General features: G+C 37.6%; 2 protein-coding genes across 2 annotated transcripts; one reads left to right on the top strand and one right to left on the bottom strand.

The window, feature by feature from the left end:
* Positions 1–8,818: 8,818 nt before the first annotated feature.
* On the top strand, positions 8,819–17,635 carry LOC128218002 (uncharacterized). Its single transcript, XM_052925492.1, has 7 exons — positions 8,819–8,905; positions 9,591–9,639; positions 9,964–10,077; positions 10,409–10,518; positions 15,648–15,813; positions 16,080–16,325; positions 17,088–17,635. Exons 1-7 carry the CDS (start codon positions 8,855–8,857, stop codon positions 17,543–17,545), a joined length of 1,194 nt encoding a protein of 397 aa, XP_052781452.1. The 5' UTR covers positions 8,819–8,854; the 3' UTR covers positions 17,546–17,635.
* Positions 17,411–21,844, bottom strand: LOC128218001 (uncharacterized). Its single transcript, XM_052925490.1, has 2 exons — positions 21,733–21,844; positions 17,411–19,453 (listed from the first exon to the last, which is right to left on the bottom strand). Exon 2 carries the CDS (start codon positions 19,436–19,438, stop codon positions 17,819–17,821), a length of 1,620 nt encoding a protein of 539 aa, XP_052781450.1. The 5' UTR covers positions 19,439–19,453; positions 21,733–21,844; the 3' UTR covers positions 17,411–17,818.
* Between the last annotated feature and the right edge of the window lie 1,810 nt (positions 21,845–23,654).

The following is a 23,654-nucleotide window of genomic DNA, read 5'->3' on the forward strand; positions in this document are numbered from 1 at the left end:
CGGTGTAAAGCACCGATACACGGCCGGGTTACAACTTTTCTGGGTTGAACCAGCACTGAGTACCCCACTTTTCCAAGCTCTTCACCATCACCATCATCATCATCATCATCATCATCATCATCATCATCATCATCATCATCACCATTATCTTCATCTGCATCATCATTTTTCATCGTCATCATCATCATCATCATCATCATCATCATCATCATCATCATCATCATCATCATCATCATATCATCATCATCTTCATATGCATCATCATTTTCATCATCATCATCATCATCATCATCATCATCATCATCATCATCAGCATCATCATCATCAGCATCAGCATCATCATCATCATCATCGCCATCGTCGTCACTTCATCACATCATCATCATCACCATCATCATCATCATCATCATCATCATCATCATCATCAGCAGCAGCAGCAGCAGCAGCAGCAGCAGCAGCAGCAGCAGCAGAAGCAGAAACAGAAATAGAAGCAGCAGCAGCAGCAGCAGCAGCATAATCATCTTCAGTAGCAGCAGCATTAGCAGCAGCAGCATTATCGTCACCATCGTTGTAGTGGCAGTCAATATTATCATCATCATAATCTTTATGGTAGTTATTTTTAATATACAAGCAAGCATACTGCCTGACGACTGTCTTTCTTTCTTTTTAAATATATTTTAACCGTAACAAAAGTTTAAGTTTTCGATCAGTATCATGTCTGTGGACATGATTATATAAACAAAATATCAAATTCTTACCTCCATCTCTATTCTTTCCTTAAAAAAATGTTTCTTTTTAAAATCCATTACTTTAGACATTGTGCACAGAACTATTACAGCAGTATCTCGCAGAACCGTGAAGTTTTCACTGTGTGAGCACAGCGTTATAAGAACATTGGCTATCGGCAAAACTATTTGTTGTCTCTCTCTGGCAGCCTCCTATGTTTCACTTATTTCAAATCTAGCAGCAGAGTTGTAAGGTTTATCACGTGACTGAAGGATAATAAATGATTGTTATGCTGGATATGTGCAAATGTATTGAACACTTCACATCTCTGTACTTAATAAAATAGCAAAATTTGCGATAATAACCTGCAAATGTTGTGTCGTGACATTGAACATCAATTGCATTTATATACCAAAGGCGCCCGAGGTAAACTCATTCATTTGGAGTTCTATCTATATTGGCACTGTTATCATCGTAAAAATACCTAAGAAACTTGAAACCATCGTTATAGGTAATATATTTAAGTAGCAGCTAAAACTTTGCTATCAATGAATTCAAATTTCGAGGTGTCATTTTGGTATTTAAAGCCTTCGATAATCTGTAATCCTTTGGTGTCGGTATACCTTGTTCAATTACTAAAATGGCGGTAGCCCTTCATGTATCCACGTTAGAAATATATCTGTATAAGAAACAGCTAAAACTTCAAAGAATCCAACTTTGAGTTACAGAATACGGAATTGGTTCGTACTATAATATCTTATCCTTTCATGTCAGTACAGTGTTTATTTACTGAAATACCTGTACCTCTAGTAGACACCTGTATTACCACGAGACCACGAATATGCCACATATATTAGATATTTGCTAAAATTATGAATATATGCCCAGTTGAAGGGAGTAATTAATGTATTTTTCCAACGTAGATGCATGAAGGGCTACCATTAGTTCAGTAATTTTCAAATAAGTTAAACATAATTATGCATTAAAATTAAAAAAAAAATGTTCGCATCAATCTTAATATTCCACACATATGTTTCTCACCGACAAAACATAAGCTGAAATTTTGAACATGACGCAAGTATCATATTGACATAGTGCTTCAGCAGTGAAATATAAATGTGAGGAAAACCAGCGCAGTTCTATGAAAAAAAGCGTAGCAGACTGTCTATTTATGAGATCAGACACAAATAGAATCAGTATTGAATATCGCTGAAGTCAGCATATTTCCAATTAAATAGATTGTATTATCTCCTGCATCTGATATCTGAATACAGTGAAATGATAACCACGATGCTGTAGAAAATGTGTCAACGGCTTCACATCTTTTCTCACAGATCAAGTATCGAAATAAATGTGTGACTAACATTTCATCTGGTATACGTCTAAAACTAGCGTTCATGACCTTTAAAAGTCATACTTTACAAATTTATGAAATATAGACATATAATGTATAAGAATGTGTTTATTTCTGGTCTTCTTAAATTATCAAGTCGGGCGCAGCTCGGCGCTGACTAATTGTTTAAAAGACTGATGATAAATGCTAATTTTCTTAGTGTTCAGCGCGAAATACCGATCGAATGCCTGTAAATTAGCCAGCGCACATGTGCGAGCTTCTAAAAACCAATTAAAGCTGCACTCTCACAGATTGATCTTTTTGACAACTTTTATATATTTTTTTGTCTTGGAATGAGCCATTTTTGCAAAAAATGTCTGAAAACGAATGATACAAGACTGCTGACATAAGATCAGATCGCCGTTTTTCATATTTTCGTTCGAACATTGATGTTTATGGCTAAAAGCGTTACTTACGCTTTAAGAAAAAAATCCGACAGTTTTTAAACATTCTATTGTGAGTAATCTTATATCACTGAATTTAATTAGGCATTGGTATCGAAATCAGCTGATTCTGAGCTCAATAAAAACCAAAACAAATGTCAAAACTTTCAATCCGTGAGAGTGCGGCATTAATGACTAAATAGAACCTTGGAAGTCAGAGCTCTTCAAAATGATAAAATATGCTTCTGTTCGGCGATCCATTGGCGGAGGAGGCATGTGTTTGACTTTGAACATGTTAATTTCAAGTTCACAAGACAATTCAACACATCAAAGTAGACCGAAACATTTTGACCAAGATCCTTTAATGCCTCCAGGAACTCTATGACAGCAAGATTTCTTTGATTTGATAGCATCTTTGGAAACGAAACAGTATATAGTAATTTGTGTCTAGAGCTAACGTCAAATGACCATAAAATTTGGTTTATGTATGGTTTTTATATATGTTTTTAATTTGCTATCTACGACACTCAAACATTCATTCTTGACTAATAGACGGACAGAGTGCATAAGGTTGTCGAACCCTCTCTATAGAAATGTGGGCTTGATTCCAAACGTGGGTGCAATGTGAGTTTGGTTGGCGGTCACCATGCCGGACAAGTAGGTTTCCTCCGGGTACTCCTGGTTAAAAAACACAAGATCACACTCTTTTGTGACATCATGCCAACGAATTTAATGCTGTAATAACTCGTTACACAATCGAAGAATAAAAAAGTTTAGCTCCTAGTACCATCAAGGTAGCAAACAAAGCGGTGACTTCTTTTAAGGGGTACAATATAGGTTGATTACAAATAAATGCATTTAATTGCATTATTATGTTTAACTCATTTGATTCCATAATGATCACTACAATTAACAACAACGTATGATTTGTAAACAGTTAAAAAATATGAGCTTTAATAAACTTTGTTTGAATTAATAGCTACGTGGCCACAATTACCCAGTTAAAAAAGCGCCAAAATATATCTAATCAATGTTTTTTTTATATGTGTCATCAACTTATTTTGTGCTCGATTAAGTGTTTTCTATTGTTGAAAATAACTCGTATTTATTTCACTGATTGAACTTGATCTTTAATTGGTCGGACTTTCACGTTAAACTGTCGTCTGCTCTATGAAACTTCATTTTCCCGCAGTTCTACTCGCAGATTCAATCTACTCATTTTATCTTAAAATGAAATAAGTATAATCATGTATGCACCATGCAGATACTGTGCCTGGTATTAACTCTTAGCACAATCAATAACCAATTAGAGAAATGTCTTTGATTTAACCTGATAATGCCATTTTACTGAGCAGCTGATGTTAGCAAATGGCTTCAGTTAACAAGTGTGCAATAATGGGTCTTTAGAGACCTGCAGATATCAGTATCAATACTAAATATAGTTATGGTATTGATCTTAGAGTTGTTATCTGAATTGTGATAACTTACTTCCTTAAAATACATTTTCCTGACATTTCCGTGGCTGTGTGATCGCATCGTGACTGCCAATACTAGTAGTTGTTTGAGCAGAAAGCATGATTGTTGTCTTATACTACAGTCGAACCCCGTTGGCTCGAACTCGCATGGCTCGATTTCCTCATTGGCTCGAGCTCGCATGGCTCGATTTCCTCATTGCCTCGAACTCGCACGGCTCGATTTCCTCATTGGCTCGAACTCGCACGGCTCGATTTCCTCATTGGCTCGAACTCGCACGGCTCGATTTCCTCATTGACCCGAACTCGCACTGCTCGATGTCCTCGTTGGCTCGAACTTGCACGGCTCAATTTCCTCGTTGGCCAGAACTCGCACGGCTCGATTTCCTCATTGGCTCGAACTCGCACGGCTCGATTTCCTCATTGGCTCGAACTCGCATGGCTCGATTTCCTCATTGGCTCGAACTCGCACGGCTCGATTTCCTCATTGGCTCGAACTCGCACGGCTCGAACTCGCATGGCTCGATTTCCTCATTGGCTCGAACTCGCATGGCTCGATTTCCTCATTGCCTCGAACTCGCATGGCTCGATTTCCTCATTGCCTCGAACTCGTCCGATTTTCAAACACTAGTTCTGACTGTCGATTTTGAAAGTGGCAGTAGTGTTGCAAGGAAAGGAAGTTTTCCAAACAAAATGCATCAGAGGTCGAACTGTCATTGCCGAAATGTCCCAGAGGTTTAACTGACTAAATGAGTAAGGGTCTTAATGTCCGGCTATATTATATTACAGGGGGTGTCTATGGTAATTGACCTATTGCCCATCTACTATACAGGTCTGTAACTGTCGTTTTTGACCACGGCGATAGTGTTTATAGGATTTTTACCATTCAAATGTTTCAGTGATCGAACAATCATGGTCAGATTGTCTCGGGGGTTGAAATGACTAGGGGCCTAAATGACTAGGGGCCTAAATGTCTAAGGGTCTAAATATCCGGCTATATATTACTTCAAGGACTCTCCATTAGAACTGACTTATATTACCAACTATCACACAGGTTTTTGACTGTCGATTTTGAACGCGGCAGTAGTGTTGCAAGAATGTCATATCGAACTGACATGGCTGAAATGTCTCAGAGGTTGAAATAACTAGGAGTCTAAACGTCTAAGGGTCTTAATGTCCGGATATATTTTACAACAGGGACTGTCCATGAGAATTTAGTTCTATTGCCAACAACCTAATCGAAATATCCCCATACATTTTACTGCTGGTACTGCCATGAAAATTGACATATCTATGGTCATCACCATGGTACCAGAAATAGTTTATAGTTTTGGATAATGAGAAATATTATATAAAAATGCCTCCGCAGAAAAACAAAACAAACTTTCTTGTATTATTCAACACAGCTTAAAAAATTTATACTCTAGATAACACGCACATAAAAAGAGTTGACAGATCTTTTATTCAAAGAGGCCTCCATAATGTTTGAAGTTTCGTAGATTGTGTATTTTATAATAAACTTGGTGTTTTGAACCCACACCATTTAAGATTTTGGCGGGAAATAATTAACCTAACATTTTAACATAATTACGGCAATTTGAGAGAGTCAGTTCAATGTTACATATGTGTGTTCATGTTGTGTGGTTCGCGTTGATTGGTCTGACTTACATGACCGGAAGTTCCATGGCTGAGGACTATTTGAGCTGCAGCGTTGGCCCACGGATTTACACAGGGATGATTGTTCCGTTTTGTATGTATATGTATGTAGTGAAGCACTTGATGATAAAAGTAGTTTAACTATTATTATGTTCTCTGTAATTACTCCTCAGGGAATAGAGCTGTATAAATCCTTTAAACATGGGTGCGAAACAGTGGCTCCAGCTCTTTTAGGAGCTGTGTATAAAAAGAGCCAATGACACTTCCGAGCTAGAGCAAAAGAACGGATATCATCGTAAAACGTATGTCTCGTCATTTTACTTAATATCACAATTATGAGGGCTTATTTGAGAAATCGGGGAATGCAGTGCCATATAAATATGTTTAATCATCACACGTATTTCGGTTATTTTGTAAACATATTGTTTATAGAGTTATAAAACCGATTCTCCCATCAAACAAATGCATGTTTACAAACGAAAGTCGAACATGTTCACCAATTTTCAGCTGAATTTCACTCAAGAAGCTTTTGCTCTAGCTCGAAAGTGTCATTTTTATACACAGCTCCTAAAAGAGCTGGAGCCACTGTTTCGCACTCGTGTCAAAGCTGCACTCTCACAGAATGAACGTTTTTGACAACTTTTTATTTTATTTTTTGTCTTGGAACGAGCCAATTCCTTCAAAAATCCATGAAAACCAGCTATATAAGACTGCTGACAAAAATTAGATCGCAGATTTTTATATTTAAGTTCAAAAATTGATGTTTGATGCATTTTTTTTTAAACCGTAAGTAACGGTTTAAGCCATAAAACATGAATTTTCGAACGAAAATATGAAAATCTACGGTCTGATTTTTTGACAGCATTTTTCTTATATGTAATATATCATTGGTTTGCAGATATTTACGCAAAAAATTGTTCTTTTCAAGACAAAAAAAAAATAAGTTTTGAAAATGGTATATCTGTGAGAGAGCAGCTTTAAACTCTTTATTGACGTTTCGGCTTAAAAGATGCACTCTTACTCCCAAATAAGACTTACCACGATTAATATTGTTTTAATATGCCAAAACAGATACATCAATGTCGAAAACAATGTATTTTTAGAAAGGATACCGAGTTTAATTTGAAAGAAAGATACATAAAACACGGTATTTCTACCTAATGAGACTATAGTAAATCAAAATAAATCTTTAGGCATTCGCCAATCATTTACTATTTTGCGTTTCAGCAATTAAAAACACAGCTACAATCTTGTTATCAGTAATTCATATTTACCATTAATGCATTATTTAGTAAGTAGTTTAAGGTTTATCACTCTAAATAAGTTTTTTATATATGTAACAGTGTATATATTGACTTTGAATAAGAGTGTCACTTTAAGTCCTTTTTCAAAATACTTACATGTATTATATTTCTGTTTATTATGTCAAAGAATCTCAAATGTTTTGATGCTGCTTCTGCTGCTATTGTCTTTGTTGTTGTTTTTGTTGTTTTGTTGTTGTTGTTGTTGTTGTTTTTGTTGTTGTTGTTGTTTTGTTGTTGTTGTTGTTGTTGTTTTTGTTGTTGTTTTTGTTGTTGTTGTTTTGTTGTTGTTGTTGTTTTGAGATGTTTGTGATCTGATATGTTTGCACGTGTATTGCTTAAGAGACACAGAAATGAACATAAGTTTCAACTAAGTTGATCATAAGAATCTTCCATGGCCGAGAGTGTAAGATTATAAGTATCTTCCATGGCCGAGAGTGTAAGATTATAAGTATCTTCCATGGCCGAGAGTGTAAGATTATAAGTATCTTCCATGGCCGAGAGTGTAAGATTATAAGTATCTTCCATAGCCGAGAGTGTAAGATTATAAGTATCTTCCATGGCCGAGAGTGTAAGATTATAAGTATCTTCCATGGCCGAGAGTGTAAGATAGGTTCATCCCGACCCGAGAGTAGAGTGTTTTGCGGAAACGATTTACCGAGTTTCCGCAAAACACCCTGCGCGAGGGTCGGGATGAACCTATCTAACACTCTCGGCCATGGAAGATACTTATAATCTATTGATATACTAAGCGGATCGGAACAACAATCTACACATGTAATTAATGATTATTACATAGAATTATATTCATGCAAGGACTGTTTGTCGTGTTTTGTGTTTTGCAATGCATTAGGAGGCGTAGCAACCTCCCGGTAATTGTTGGACATTGGCGGGGCTGGTGTTGGGGTTGGGTATGGAGGAGGCGGTATACACCTCAATCATTCGGAACGCTTCGGCCATTTTATCGAAAACAACCTCGGATGTATTTGAACGGTTTACATACTCAGAAATCGGTATATTTAAGTCCGCTTCAAGTAGATTGCGTAGTAATTTAATTTAGCAGTTAAACTTAATGACTTAACTCTTGGGAATCTTAATTATGTTTGCAATAATACACTTCACTGGCAATCAATTTAAACTTAGATCAATAAACACAAGCTAAAACACTACATTTAATTAATTAAATAATTTAAAAAAATACGTACTACTTCTACTGATGTACAGGCATACATCCGAGGCTGTTTTCGATAAAATGGCCGAGGGGTTCCGAATGACACCTTAGTATGTGGACATCGGCAGGGTGACAAACCCAAATTTAAGATATTTCAAACTTTAAAATTATGAAAAAGTAATTCCTTCAAGTTATTTAAACTATAAATACTCGCCAGAGTTTAAAAGTTTCAAATTAAAAAAATGCAAAAGACAAAAGCGTTTCATATCACCTAATGACACTTCTGATGTTTGAATAATCTGATAAAGGCCATAATGAACTTTAAGGCCAGCATGTCAAGATATAACCAATCTTAACCTGTGTTCAAATGAATTGAAAAGCTCTGATTTATCTATCTTTTGACACCACTTATATTTTGTTATTTAAATTTGGTACCCTTATAAGAAGTGTTTTGTGGAAAACGTTCGTATATGGAAACATTGAAATTCTTCTCGGATGTATTTTGATAAATCATTTTTTCTTTGGTAGAAATTGAAGATAATTGAAATATGAGAGTGTAATTTTGAAGTTTCGTAAATTGTGCATTTGATAATAGACTTGATGTTTTGAACCGACTAGACACCATTGAAGATTTTGGCGGGAAATAATTATTCTAGCTTCTTGCATAAACACGGCAATTTGGGAGTGTTAGTTCGATGTTTGACGTGTGTGTGTATGTTGTGTGGGTCTCGTTAATCGTAACCGGAAGTTCCATGGCTGAGGAATATTTGAGCTGCAGTGTTGGCCCACGGATTTACACGGGGGTATTTGATCCGTTCTGTATTTACATGTATGTAGTGAAGCACGTGTTTAAAAAAGTAGTAAAATTAAACTGTATCATATTTCTCTGTAATAAGTCTTCAGGGAATTTAACCACTGGCACCGGATTTTCAAACTCAATAAAAAATTAAAACTTAAACAAATCTTGTTATTCAAATAAAAAAAATAGCAATACCAAAAATGTGAAATATATTGAAATATATTTTTTTCTCATAAATATGCACCCTGTTTTGTCTATACTGTATATACTTATTCATGTATATGAAAACAATATGTATAACTTTTTAAATGATTTCCTTTATTTAACTCTTTATTGACGTTTCGGCTGTTAGGCCTTTTTCAAAATACTAACATTTTTTTATGTTGTTGTTTTTCGTTGTTTTTCGTTGTTGTTGTTGTTTTTCGTTGTTGTTGTTGTTGTTGTTGTTGTTTCGCGATGTTTGTTATTTTACATGTTTGCACGTGTATTTAACAAGAGACCCAACAATGAACAGTTATACTTAAGTTTTCTAGTACATCATTTAAGTTATATTGAGTTCAGGAATAGACATTGTGCAACAATTAATCATAACAAACGGGCTTATGTTTTTTTGTTATTGTATCTTTTTCTAATCATACTAGTATTTCACATGTACTTCTTTACAATTCAAAATAAACCTTTATTTTCAGAAGTTCAATTCCACGTTCAGCATTGTCGAAGACAAATTTTGCGTCAAAGGTAAAGATTTGTTGAGTAAAATTGACAAAAAGATGAGTAGAGTGAGGAAAGCGTTTAGGGCCTATTTCTAATGTTGTTTATTCCTTGTTGCCCAACCCATTTAGACATCAACACATAATTATACATTGAAATGATAATCATATCTTGTGCATATACAATCATATATGATTAAACCAGGTGGACAGAATAAGGCGTCAGAGGGGACGCAGACTTTGTAATGCCCCCTGTCCCTTAGGAATGATTAGATTATGGTTACAGATCGAAAAAAGGGTATTTCCTTTTCATAGGTATTTTTGCTATTTTTTCCTCAATTTATTTCTACAGCGCGTAAAGAGGAGGAGGCAGAAAGCGTCCGATGGCCGGGTCGTCCTGAAAGACTGCAGTACCACATGATGGACGGACGTCACTTCCGGCTTACATGGGGACCGCCAGCAGACGGTAAGGGTTTTAAGACATACATTATGTACTTTTACTTTAAAATCTAAATATTTGTTCCATTATAACAAGGGCATTTTATGTCCTGCTGACACCATACGTGTAATGAAACAATGTTTTCAATATTATCATAGTTTTCAAAACTAGTATCGCTGTTACATAATGAAAAAAATGGTGCCCGTATCGCCGGAACACTGAATTACAAGCCTTTGTTTATTTTTATTTCCTCCTCCTTTGTCAAGTAAATAAAAAGTTCCGTAAAACAGGTAATTAGTAAAACTCTGGCGTGATAAATATTCGAAATATTTTAATTCATTTACTTCCTTGCAAACAGCTTCCGTCGAGTACCTGCATGGGTTCGTGTTGGAGATGTATGTGGACGCAGACGACAATGTATTGTTTCCGGACCCTGTCTGTTACATCATAAACTGGACGGGGAACCAGGTAGATGACATAAATGTATTGGGATGAAATGTAATATATTGTGGCTTTGAATGGCGTAGTGCAATGTGGTTAAGTGTATGTAGCCATTTATTGTGATGTAATGTAATGTACTGTGACGTAGTGTAATGTACAGTGACGTAGTGTTATGTACTGTGACGTTGTATTATTAACTGTGACGTTTTGTAATATATTGTGACGTAATGTTATGTACTGTGACGTAGTGTTATGCACTGTGACGTAGTGTTATGTACTGTGACATAGTGTAATGTACAGTGACGTAGTGTTATGTATTGTGACGTAGTGTAATGTACTGTGACGTAGTGTTATGTACTGTGACGTAGTGTAATTTATTGTGACGTATTGTAATGTACTATGACGTAGTGTAATGTATTGTGACGTATGGTTATGTACTGTGACGTAGTGTTATGTACTGTAACGTAGTGTTATGTTCTGTGACGTAGTGTTATGTACTGTGACGTAGTGTAATGTTCAGTGATGTAGTGTTATGTACTGTGACGTAGTGTTATGTACTGTGACGTAGTGTTATGTACTGTGACGTAGTGTTATGTACTGTGACGTAGTGTAATGTACAGTGACGTAGTGTTATGTACTGTGACGTAGTGTTATGTACTGTGACGTAGTGTTATGTACTGTGACGTAGTGTAATTTATTGTGACGTAGTGTAATGTACTATGACGTAGTGTAATGCATTGTGACGTATGGTTATGTACTGTGACGTAGTGTTATGTACTGTAACGTAGTGTTATGTTCTGTGACGTAGTGTTATGTACTGTGACGTAGTGTTATGTTCTGTGACGTATTGTTATGTACTGTGACGTAGTGCAATGTTCAGTAATGTAGTATTATGCACTGTGACGTAATGTTATGTACTGGGACGAAGTGTAATGTATTGTAACGTTAAGTAATGTACTGTGACATAGTGTAATATACAGTAACGTAGTGTAATGTACTGTGACGTAGTGTAATGTACTGTGACGAAGTGTAATGTATTGTTACGTAAAGTAATGTACTATGACCAGGGCTTCTAAAACTTTGGAACCTCAATCGGTCTTGACCCAGCGACAACCCCCCCCCCCCCGAAAAAAGAAAGACCTGTTCAAAAGTCCGATTACTTAGAAATGTCACACATTTTCGCGACATCTTTCTGTCAATATTTTTTCGCGATGTGGCAATTCCTAAGAGGGTTCGAAGCCGCTTAGCCGATTCAGATAGTCATTGATACAAGCTTAATTCAAATGAGATTCTCATAGAGTTCTGCGGCGTTCTAATAAGAAAGATTGCGATCGTAAATAACTGTAGCTGTCGAAAAGAGGTCAGACGACAAAAAGTGAAACAGTATTATGATTTATTTGCTTAATGCATCTACAGTGGGTCAACATTCAACTGATACTCTTGAATAATAACATATATATAGATTTATAATCGGGGCTTCAAGCTATAAGTGTGATATCGACAACGATTTTTTCATTACTGCGAATTAAAATGACGTAAGCGGCGCACTCAGCTTCCACATTCGGAGCTCCTCGGCCATTTTTTCAAAAACAACCTCGGATGTATATGGACGGTTTACATACTTAAAAAGTGGTACGTTTAAGTCCGCAGCAAATAGATCGCGTAGTAATCTTATTTAGTAGTTAAATTTTATGACTTAACTCTTGGGAATCGTAACTATGTTTGCAATAATACACTTCACTGGCAATCAATTTAAAGTGAGAGCAATGAATACAACTCTTAAACACTACATTTAATTAATGTTTTTATTAAAAAAATACGGACTACTTCAACAGATGTACCGGCATACATCCGAGGTTGTTTTTGAAAAAAATGGCCGAGGAGTTCCGAATGTCAGCTTCCAGACTATGTAGTTAATCAAGCGTGTCGCTGTTAATATCCTATATATGACTAGGTTCGGATTAACAATGACATATGCACATTTAAATTTAACAGTTTGGTAATCAACAAACGGATATATCATGTAATGATCGACGACGACATAGCATATTCATATTGCCATGTGAAAATATGGACCGATTTTAACACTAAATCAGGATAGCTGCAAGCACACAATTAACGCATAGTTGGTTTAATTGTGTCTTCTGCGACCTACCAATACACGTGATTGGACCGATTGCAAGCGTCTGCTAATTAACAGATAGGCTATAGAGTGATCAGTGTAGCGGGAAAAGCAGCTGGTCGCATTAGTCACATGGTAACTAAGACACTTTTATGACCTATTGGGGGTAGTTTTGAATGTGTTAACGACCTATGAATATTTGTGTATTACAATTTCTGCAACTTTTACTGGTCTAGTCGTTTTGGACCGAAATTATAAAAAAATGACAAAATTTCGGTCTGGCTGGGTCAAAATCGGTCCAGACCGGCAAATTGCCGGTTTTTAGAACCCCTGACTATGACGTAGTGTAATGTACATTGACGCAGTGTAATGTTAAGTGATGTAATATTATGTACTGTGACGTAGTGTTATGTACTGTGACGTAGTGTGATGTATTGTGACGTATGGAATGTACTGTGACGTAGTGTTATGTACCGTGACGAAGTGTAATGTATTGTAACGTAAAGTAATGTACTGTGCGTAGTGTTATGTACATTAACGCAGTGTAATGTTCAGTGATGTAGTGTTATGTACTGTGACGTAGTGTTATATACTGTGACGTAGTGTAATATATTGTGACGTAGTGTTATGTACTGTGACGAAGTGTAATGTACTGTGACGCAGTTTTATGTTCAGTGATGTAGTGTTATGTACTGTGACGTAGTGTAATGTACTGTGACGTAGTGTTATGTACTGTGACGTAGTGTTATGTACTGTGACATAGTGTAATGTACAGTGACGTAGTGTTATGTATTGTGACGTAGTGTAATGTACTGTGACGTAGGGTTATGTACTGTGAAATAGTGTAATGTACAGTGACGTAGTGTTATGTATTGTGACGTAGTGTAATGTACTGTGACGTAGTGTTATGTACTGTGACGTAGTGGAATTTATTGAGACGTATTGTAATATACTTTGACGTAGTGTTATGTACTGTAACGTAGTGTTATGTTCTGTGACGTAGTGTTATGTACTGTGACGTAGTGTTATGTTCTGTGACGTAGTGTTATGTACTGTGACGTAGTGTTATGTACTGTGACATAGTGTAATGTACAGTGACGTAGTGTAATGTATTGTGACGTAGTGTAATGTACTGTGACGTAGGGTTATGTACTGTGAAATAGTGTAATGTACAGTGACGTAGTGTTATGTATTGTGACGTAGTGTAATGTACTGTTACGTAGTGTTATGTACTGTGACGTAGTGGAATTTATTGTGACGTATTGTAATATACTATGACGTAGTGTTATGTACTGTAACTTAGTGTTATGTTCTGTGACGTAGTGTTATGTACTGTGACGTAGTGTTATGTTCTGTGACGTAGTGTTATGTACTGTGACGTAGTGTAATGTTCAGTGATGTAGTATTATGCACTGTGACGTAGTGTTATGTACTGTGACATAGTGTGATATACAGTAATGTAGTGTAATGTACTGTGACGAAGTGTAATGTACTGTGACGCAGTGTAATGTATTGTTACGTTAAGTAATGTACTATGACGTAGTGTAATGTACATTGACGCAGTGTAATGTTAAGTGATGTAATATTATGTACTGTGACGTAGTGTTATGTACTGTGACGTAGTGTGATGAATTGTGACATATGGAATGTACTGTGACGTAGTGTTATGTACTGTGACGAAGTGTAATGTATTGTAACGTAAAGTAATGTACTGTGCGTAGTGTTATGTACATTGACGCAGTGTAATGTTCAGTGATGTAGTGTTATGTACTGTGACGTAGTGTTATGTACTGTAACGTAGTGTAATATATTGTGACGTAGTGTTATGTACTGTGACGAAGTGTAATGTACTGTGACGCAGTGTAATGTTCAGTGATGTAGTGTTATGTACTGTGACGTAGTGTTATGTACTGTGACGTAGTGTTATGTACTGTGACGTAGTGTTATGTACTGTGACGTAGTGTACGTACTGTGAGGTAGTGTTATGTACTGTGACGTAGTGTAATGTATTGTGACGTAGTGTTATGTACTGTGACGAAGTGTAATGTACATTGACGCAGTGTAATGTTCAGTGATTTAGTGGTGTGTACTGTGACGTATTGTTATATACTGTGACGTAGTGTTATGTACTGCGACGTTGTACTGTGACGTAGTGTTATGTACTGTGACGTAGTGTTATATACAGTGACGTAGTGTAATGTTCAGTGATATAGTTTTATGTACTGTGACGTTGTGTTATGTACTGTGACGTAGTGGTATGTACTGTGACGAAGTGTAATGTATTGTAACGTAATGAACTGTGACTTAGTGTGGTGTACTGTGACGTAGTGTAATGTACTGTGAAGTAGTGTTATGTACTGTGACGTAGTGTTATGTACTATGACGAAGTGTAATGTATTGTAACGTAGTGTTATGTACTGTGACGAAGTGTAAGTACTGTAACGTAATGTTGTGTGACGTAGTGTAATTTTCAGTGATGTAGTGTAAAGTATAGGGACGTAGTGTAATATATTGTGATGTAGTGTAATGTTCTCTGACCAAGTGTGTTGTTCTGTGGTGTAGTGTAATGTACACTAATGCTGTGTAATATACTGTTGTGTACACAGTGACGAAGTGTACTGAAGTGTTACGTAATATGATGTACGGTGACATGGTGTTATATACTGTAGCTTGACGTGGCGTCGTGTATTATATGCTATAGTGCGATGCATGGTAATGTTATGTGCTTAAGCGTTGGGTACTATGCGGTGGCCTAGTGTGCGTTCTTTACTGCGTCATAGTGGTATGACCTGTGGTGTGGTGTGTTGAGGGGTAGTGTAATAAGAAATGACGTAATGTTTTGTACTGTGGCGTAGCGATACATATCAAGGCTTAGTGTAATGGACTTTGGCGTGGTATAGCGTTGTGTTATACGTAGTGTAATATACCTTGTCGTAGTGTAATGTACTTTGGCGTAGTGTAATATTCTGTGTGGTTTTGTCCTCCTTACTGGATTGTTTTCATTTCAAAAATTTCCATCATTCCACGCTTGCAGACGACACTTGATCAACACGGTCCTCTTCCTCAGAACGCTCGGTTCTCTATTGACTGTCATGTGATCCAGTCACGTGTTCTCGCTGTCTCCGTGATTCTCATCACACTTCCGGTACCGAGGTCACCTGATCATACAGCGTTAACTAGTCTTGACATAACGTTACCGGGTAAGTATTTGGTAATGGCACCGGATTTTCAAACTGAAATAATGTTTCAATTTTTTTCCTAAATAAATGCAACATAATTTTGAGTGTGATATTTTACGATTTTTTTTTACAAAATAAGCGTTATCACATCTCCGAAATTCATATTGGGTACAAGAAACACGAACAGCTAATGCTGGTTCAATAAAGTTTGTTCGATTCAATAAATAAGAATAGCACATGAAATAATGAGTACAAATCCAATAAAGATCTGGACGTTTGCCTTGCAGAAGCTGACGTTGAACTCTCAACACACCAGACACGAACACCTGCCTTACCCGAGTTATCAGAACAAACAGCGGCCGGAAATATTGAGACGGAGGGCGACCGGAAGTTGGCGGTCTTTCTTCTGGCTGCCGGACTCCCCGGAGCCGTGCTTGTGGTCGCCATTATTCTGCTGGTTGCTGTGATTCGACGGCGGCGGCAACGGTGGCGTGGATATGGTTCTACGTACAAGGCTGCTGGCGGACAGACGGGTAAACATGTCATCTTACTTTTTTTCTTTATGTTTGTTCTGAAATCTGCTGAATAAGACTACAAACCATGTATTTACCGTATTGACTTACAGTGTGTGTATACCACGTGATAAATTACGTCATAAATACTACATCGGAAGGCAATATTTTGCTTTGAATGATGAATTAAAACAAAGATAACTTTTCCCTTTCTTCACCATTTTAAATGAAACAACGGGCAGTATATGCTGCTTAAAGAGCACCGCCTTCGTTGTAATACCGGAATTCGATTTGGTTATTAGTTTCCTCAAACACTACGACCACAGGCATCTGAATCATTGTTTGTCACTAAGTTTCTTTTTTGAATATCAAAGACACTAAATATCTTCAGATGTGTTGTTTATCTCATTGTATGTACCCAAAATGGTTTTAAACAATATTTTAGTGACAAACAATGATTCAGATGCCTGTGACTTCGACAATATACAAACACTGATATAGCCACACCATGCCACATATCACACAAAAGCATGTGCCCAAAGTATATTTATATCTATTTAAAATATCACATGCGGAATATTATTCATAGAAGTCTTTCATTTCATTACTGTTGTTCAGCATTCGGAGTACTTTCAAATATGATTTTTAACGTTACGTCAATATGTCGGGTAAACTTGCGCGACGTCTTATATACATTCTTAAATAAACGCATTCTCTCGTAGGCGTTACAATTTTCTTTTGTTTGTGGCTGTTCGTTATATTTCGTTCATGTTTTTTTTCTAGAATCACCGGTGACGTTGGCATTCTCAGGCCGAGGTAGGGGTTACGGCCACCCCAATACAGTTCCCGAATCTCAAGCAAGTCCACCAGCAGCTGATAAACGCCTGCCATTGGATGATACCATGCTACGTACAAACTTGGAACAGCACCAAGAAGTGCGCACAGAGGGCGTCAGCGAGCCGCCATTCCGGCGGACGAACAGTGACATAACTTACTCAATTGATAAAACGTTATCTGACAGACGGAGCGGCAGGGATAATCGTGGCGACTCCGGTCAAACGGAACTACCAGAAAATACAATTCCAGGAAATGACGAGCGTCATTTATCTTCAAATTTATTAACAAGTAAACAATTAAATAACAAATTTAGTGACACATATGGCAAACAAATTGACGTCAACGTAAACACTGGATTACCGCCGCACATTAGACACATATTCGACCATTACAACAACTCATGACAAAACAATTCTTACGTCATTGTAATTGTTACGTCCGTAATGGTTTTGTCATCGTTATTGTTTCGTCATCATAAATGTTTCGATATCTTATACATTTATTATACAGTTTATCTCTATCATATTTTTGTCACCACCAAATGGCAGCCGAAATTTTACTTAACGACCATCAGAGCTCAGTTAAGTTTGCAACAGGAAACCGGAAGTTATATCTTAACTCGGAATTACGGTTTTGGAAAGAGGAGGGTTGCAGGTCCGCTCCCGGAAGTTGGCGGATCACCACCAGTCCTCGTCGCTCTCACTGCTGGAGCTACTGGATGGACGATCGCGGGAGGCGCGCTGTAGGTCCCGCAACAGCTGGGCTTCGTTACTAACGAAGCGCTCCAGGGGCGTCCGCATTAGGGCAAGCGTCTTTGCAGAGATGCCGCGGAATAGGTCAATCCTGCTTTCGAAGAAATGAGGAAGCCGCTGTTTCTTAACGAAATACAGGAGACGTTTAAGGATTGCTTGAACGCAAACGTCTCTTGTTAGACGCTGCCAACGCGGGGAGTGGTCGATTTCGAAATCGATGTCGTGCATGAGGACGTTCTTTAGCTGGTAGACGGACAAAGATTGAAGACGCCAATCCTGTTTACACAGGGTATGAATGACTTTTAGGGCATCGAAGCGGAGCCCATGGTCGGTGGATGAAACTTTTGAAAAGATATTTTCCTCTTGGATGGCGTAGCACGCGCGAAATAGCGTGTCGGAGGTCGGGTCGAGATCGGGTAAATTGGGGCGGATGGTGTAATACGGCTCGTCGGCGCCCAGGTATACCATTGGCACCATCGGGATCCGCAGATGCTTGGTGAACACTAACTCTAGGGTGTCATTTAGGTAATCAAAGTTGAGTTCTGGCATCAGCGTGTATTCTCCGAACTTTGCTACCTTAAGTCCTTCAAGGAACACCTCAACCAGCGCTCGGTTGAGCCGAGATGTGGAAAGATGGACGTTATCGTCCGCTCGGACGGCCGCGTACAAGTCAATGCGGTTCTTGGGGGGTTTCGCGGGCAATGTCACTTCAATGTAGCCAGTTTCTCGAACTGCGTACTTCCACTTAATGTATCGGAGCGATTTGATTGGCACCAGAATGTAGAGATCCGATTTCACCTCGTGGCTCCACGCCGGCGTCCCCTCGAACACAATCGGTGGCAGCAGTTCTATTCGATTAGGATTACGTTTATAACACTGCGACATTCTTTTATCCTTCATCAGTTGTTTGGCTAGCTCAATCATTCTAGCGCGTGTTAGGTTTTCAATGGTGTCAATAATCTTTTCTGGAACTTTTTTCTTTACTCTCTTGTTCACATCTTTAGCCGATGATTTCAAATCCTTAAGTTTCCCGCTATTTCCTTTGGCATCTTTTAATTTATTCTTTGATTTAATTTCCTGCGTTTTTGCGTTCTTTGACGTCGGCGTGTTGCTTTGGATGCTCCGCCGGCTCTCGTGGCCTTCATCGATTGGCTGCAGCCGTGGTGCCATGCCCGCGCCGCTCACCCTGCTAAACTGTCGCTCCAAGCGCACGGGCGGGATAGGAGTGTCCCGCAGCTCCCGTGGATAAGTCAGGCGAACCTTCTTTGCGAACACAGCCGCTTCCTCTTCCGCTTTCCGGTCTATCTCGGTCAGATGTTCAAGCACCTGGTTTATCTGACCGGAAACTAGGGAGCTGCGCATAGTCCGTGTGCGCTCCCGTAGCATGTACGGAAAATAAGAATGCGTCGCCCGCAGGTCCGCCATTTCCGCTTTGGTCAGTGTCTGATTAGAGATACGCGTTGGCAGACGCAACGTCATTTCCGGCATGGGCCGCTGCAGGAGGTCGCGGGTCCGCAGACGTCGTCGGTAGCTGGAGGGCAACATCGTCGGATTCGCGGCCTGCAAAGAACGGAAATGTTTGAAGCTATTAATCTAGGCATCCAAGTTAATCGCAAATTATTGTTTCAGTTACTAGTAAATTGTTTTAAGCATCACAAACTAAGGTTTAATTCCATGGTTTAGATCCAATATCCACGAAAATACTCAAGTCATTTCTGAGGCTAATCCTCAACTGTGTTTTTTTTTCAAATTATAGCGTGTCATGGTTTTCAAGGCGAATTCGTGTACGTCTTAAGTTGAAAAACAAATAATTACTCAGCTATTTTTCTAAAGAAATGTTAAGTTATGGTAAAATCTCAGAAATAATCAATTGGACGCAATACAATAATAGCTCAATGTTTTTTATGTTATATATTTTCAGACATCATCTACGAGAGAATGCGTTTTAAGAATTTAAAATGCTAAATGCAGTTCTGTGGTAAAATGAGTTGAGATTGAGTTTGAGAATTGAAGTATATAATGGGGTCTGGTCCGATATTCATTTCATAGATTAAGTCGCTTTCCTATTTTTTAAAGTCAAACTAAAAGAAAAGTATCAGTGTTTTTAACATAAATGTGACAGGGTGAATAAAGAATAATGTATTTTTGAAAAATTTATTCAAAAGAAAGCATTTTAGATATTATTAACTTATTATATAATAAGATAGATACATAAGTTTGAAAATTACTTAAGAAGTTTTATGAATACCGCCCCTGGGAAAAAACACGACTCAACTGGCCCAATTTCTCGAAGCATCTCAAGCGTCGCAAGCTTAAGTATCGTTATTCATATACCCAAATTAGTTACTTAATCTTGATTTTACAAATAAGAAATAGTTTATTGTGATCATCATTACTATAACTTCTTTTAAAGTTTCTGAACTCTTCAAATTTGAGAATATTACACGAATGATACCAAAACAAATACAGTTGAGCCCCATTGGCTCCAACTCGCTTGGCTCGAATCCCTCGTTGACTGGAACTGGATGCAGAGGACCGCTTTCTTTATACTAAGCTAAGCATTTCCGCTTGGCTCGAATCCCTCGTTGACTGGAACTGGATGCAGAGGACCGCTTTCTTTATACTAAGCTAAGCATTTCCGCTTGGCTCGAATCCCTCGTTGACTGGAACTGGATGCAGAGGACCGCTTTCTTTATACTAAGCTAAGCATTTCCGCTTTGCTCGAATCCCTCGCTGACTGGAACTGGATGCAGAGGACCGCTTTCTTTATACTAAGCTAAGCATTTCCGCTTGGCTCGAAATTTCCGAGGATCGAGGTATTTCCACCGGTCCCTAAGAGTTTGAGCCAACGGGGTTCGACTGTATAGCGAACTAAGCCTGATCCTGTTTATAAGGGGCTTAAAGATGTACTCTTACTCCCACTTTATACACTTGTTTTGATTTACCGAAAAGGATCCTAAAAGTATGAAGGATACCGTGTTTAATTTGAAAGAAAGGTGCAGAAAACATGGTATTTCTACCTTATGAGACGATAGTTCATAACTGTCTTTTAGGACCTACCAGTCATTTAATACCTGTGCGTTTTCAGCTTTTAAATACGATCTTGTTACCAGTAATTAATATTGTCCATAAATGCATAAATTAGTAAGTAAATAAAGGTTTATCACTCAATTTATATGTTTGTTATACATGTGTATATATTGATTTTAAATACGAGTATCACCTTAAGATATTTCGGGAAATTGGGGCATGGGGATTGAACGCAGATCGTCCCTGAGCACGAGGCCCTATGTATACCGTTGACGCACACTTAAACACTAGAAGTAAATTCTTAAATCAGTTTACAAGGTGAATATAATATTTATTTTAATTATTTTATTCCATTTCGTGTACCAGTATTACGTAGATTATGAATATTGACGATACAATGTCTGTCTGTCTCTCTGTCTGTCTGCCTTCCTGCCTGCCTGCCTGCCTGCCTGCCTGCCTGTCTGTCTCTCTATGTCTGTCAGTCTGTCTGTCTCTCTATGCCTGTCAGTCTGTCTGTCTATCTATGTCGGTCAGTCTGTCTGTTTCTCTATGTCTGTCAGTCAGTCTGTCTCTCTATGTATGTCAGTCTGTCTGTCCCTCTATGTCTGTCGGTCTGTCGGTCTTTCTATGTCTGTCGGTCTGTCGGTCGGTCGGTAAACATGTACACACATTTCCATAATTTTAGTGTAAAAACATAAATATCGTTCTTCATGAACTTTTAGATTTTGGTCAACGATATATGATTGCTGTATGAATTACATTATTTTATATTATGTATTAGTGTAAAAAACTAAAAACGGTGTACATACCTGTCTGTCCGAGTTATAAACCGCAACTTTTTGCTGCCATGTTTACTTTCTGCTATATTTTCCCATGAATATTTGTATCCATAAACAAAATTTGTTACAAATCCGACTATCCATCATACCCGATGATGTATACTGCTCAAAATTACTAGGAGTCTCCATTTATTATTTTGATTTCAAAATAAACAACTGTTACAGGGAGAAGAAAATGCGATTTTTATTATGATAAAAAAGATTAAAAATAAGCCACGCATTATTGGACAAAATGATCATTTTGTCATAGTGCAAGTAAACAAATAAACTGACGTCAAAAATGACGTCAAGCTAAATTCCGAGGTTGTCCATTCAATCTTAATAATTGTTATCCAAACATAAAATAAACATTACTGAAAATAAAGCGAGAATTTTATAACTTTTACGTTATTCGATGCTGAGTTATGGCCCTTGGAAGTACAGTCAAATCCCGCAGTCGGGACACCTCGGCCATCTCCGCTATACGACGATTTATTTGGTACGGAAATGGCCGAGGTGAGCCGATTGTCAAATCCGGTTGGCTCGTACTCGTAAGGGACCGACGAAAGTGTTAAGTCATGAAAAGTTCGAGCCAAACAGAATCGAAATGTTCCATGCTAACATTATACCTCGGTATAATCAATAAACCACTCAAAAGTCAAATGTGTTGCATTTTTCTTGTATCAAGTGTAAACAAACTTAAGAGAGCATTTTTGGCAAAATCACTGTAATTTTGTAAAATAAATAAACTGAAATTGGCAAATTAACCTTAGGTCAATATCGACTGTCCATCATTTTAACGAAAGTCAAAACCTTTACCAGACTCAGAGCATGTGAGAAGTATATTTAGGTGCTGCTTACTAAATTATGAGCAGTATATTTGAGTATATTTTCAAAGTCTTAAGAATTCAATTAGTGTTAACCTCACAAATCTCGGGATATAGATAGCGGCTTGGTTGAAGCTAATTTTGACATTTAGTAATAATGCCTTTACATCGACACCTCATTGTTCTATAAACTTGATAACGGATTGATACCTGGTTTCGGTATGTTCGTACAATAATGTACGAACAGTATTGGAAAATGTTTTTTTAAACCACTGGGGTTTAAAGCTGCCATCTTTCACAGATTGATTGTTTTGAAAACTTTATTATTTTTTTGTCTTTGAATGAGGCAATATTTGCGTAAATGTCTGGAAACCAGTGATATAAGACTGCTGACAAAAGAGCAGATCGCAGTTATTAAATTAACGTTTGAAAATTAATGTTTTAGGGCTAAACGCGTTATTAACGCTCTAAGAAAAATGAATTTTTCTGCAGTTTAACAAACAATTGAGATATGTTCTATTGTGAGTAATCTTATATGACTATATTGAAGGCACTGATGCCAAAATCAGCTGATTCTGAGACAAAAAAAGTCTCAAACTGTCAATTTGTGAGAGTGAAGCTGTACTCTCACAGATTAAACGCTTTGACAGTCTTTTATTTTTAGTCTTGGAACGAGCCATGTTTTTTGCGAAAATGCATGGAAACCAATGATATAAGACTGCAGACAAAATATCAGATCGCAGTTTTGCATATTTATGTTTGAATACTGATAATTTATGGCTAAATGGAAAAATAATATATTCTGCAGTACACCAAGCGATTAAGAAATGTTTTATTGTGAGTTATCTTATACGGCTGAATGGAAGGCACTGATGCCAAAATGAGCTGATTCTGAGACAAAAAAGAAAAGAAACGTTCGAAACCGTCAATTTAAAGCTGCCCTCTTAGAGGGTGAGGGATTTTTTTTTATTTTTAGTCTTGGAACGAGCCATTTCTTTTGCAAAAATGCATTGAAACTATTAATAATACTGCTGACAAAAAAATCAGATCGCAGGTTTGTATATTAACGATATGAAATGATGTTAT

The sequence above is a fragment of the Mya arenaria genome, chromosome 14 (genome assembly GCF_026914265.1).
Source record: "Mya arenaria isolate MELC-2E11 chromosome 14, ASM2691426v1".
NCBI classification, from domain to species: domain Eukaryota; kingdom Metazoa; phylum Mollusca; class Bivalvia; order Myida; family Myidae; genus Mya; species Mya arenaria.

Coding starts and splice junctions, on each gene's coding strand:
- LOC128218002 (XM_052925492.1), top strand. CDS start 8,855: ATGGCTGAGGAATATTTGAGCTGCAGTGTTGGCCCACGGATTTACACG. Junction 10,078..10,408: donor ATGGGGACCGCCAGCAGACG/GTAAGGGTTTTA, acceptor CCTTGCAAACAG/CTTCCGTCGAGTACCTGCAT. Junction 10,519..15,647: donor TAAACTGGACGGGGAACCAG/GTAGATGACATA, acceptor CCACGCTTGCAG/ACGACACTTGATCAACACGG.
- LOC128218001 (XM_052925490.1), bottom strand. CDS start 19,438: ATGTTGCCCTCCAGCTACCGACGACGTCTGCGGACCCGCGACCTCCTG.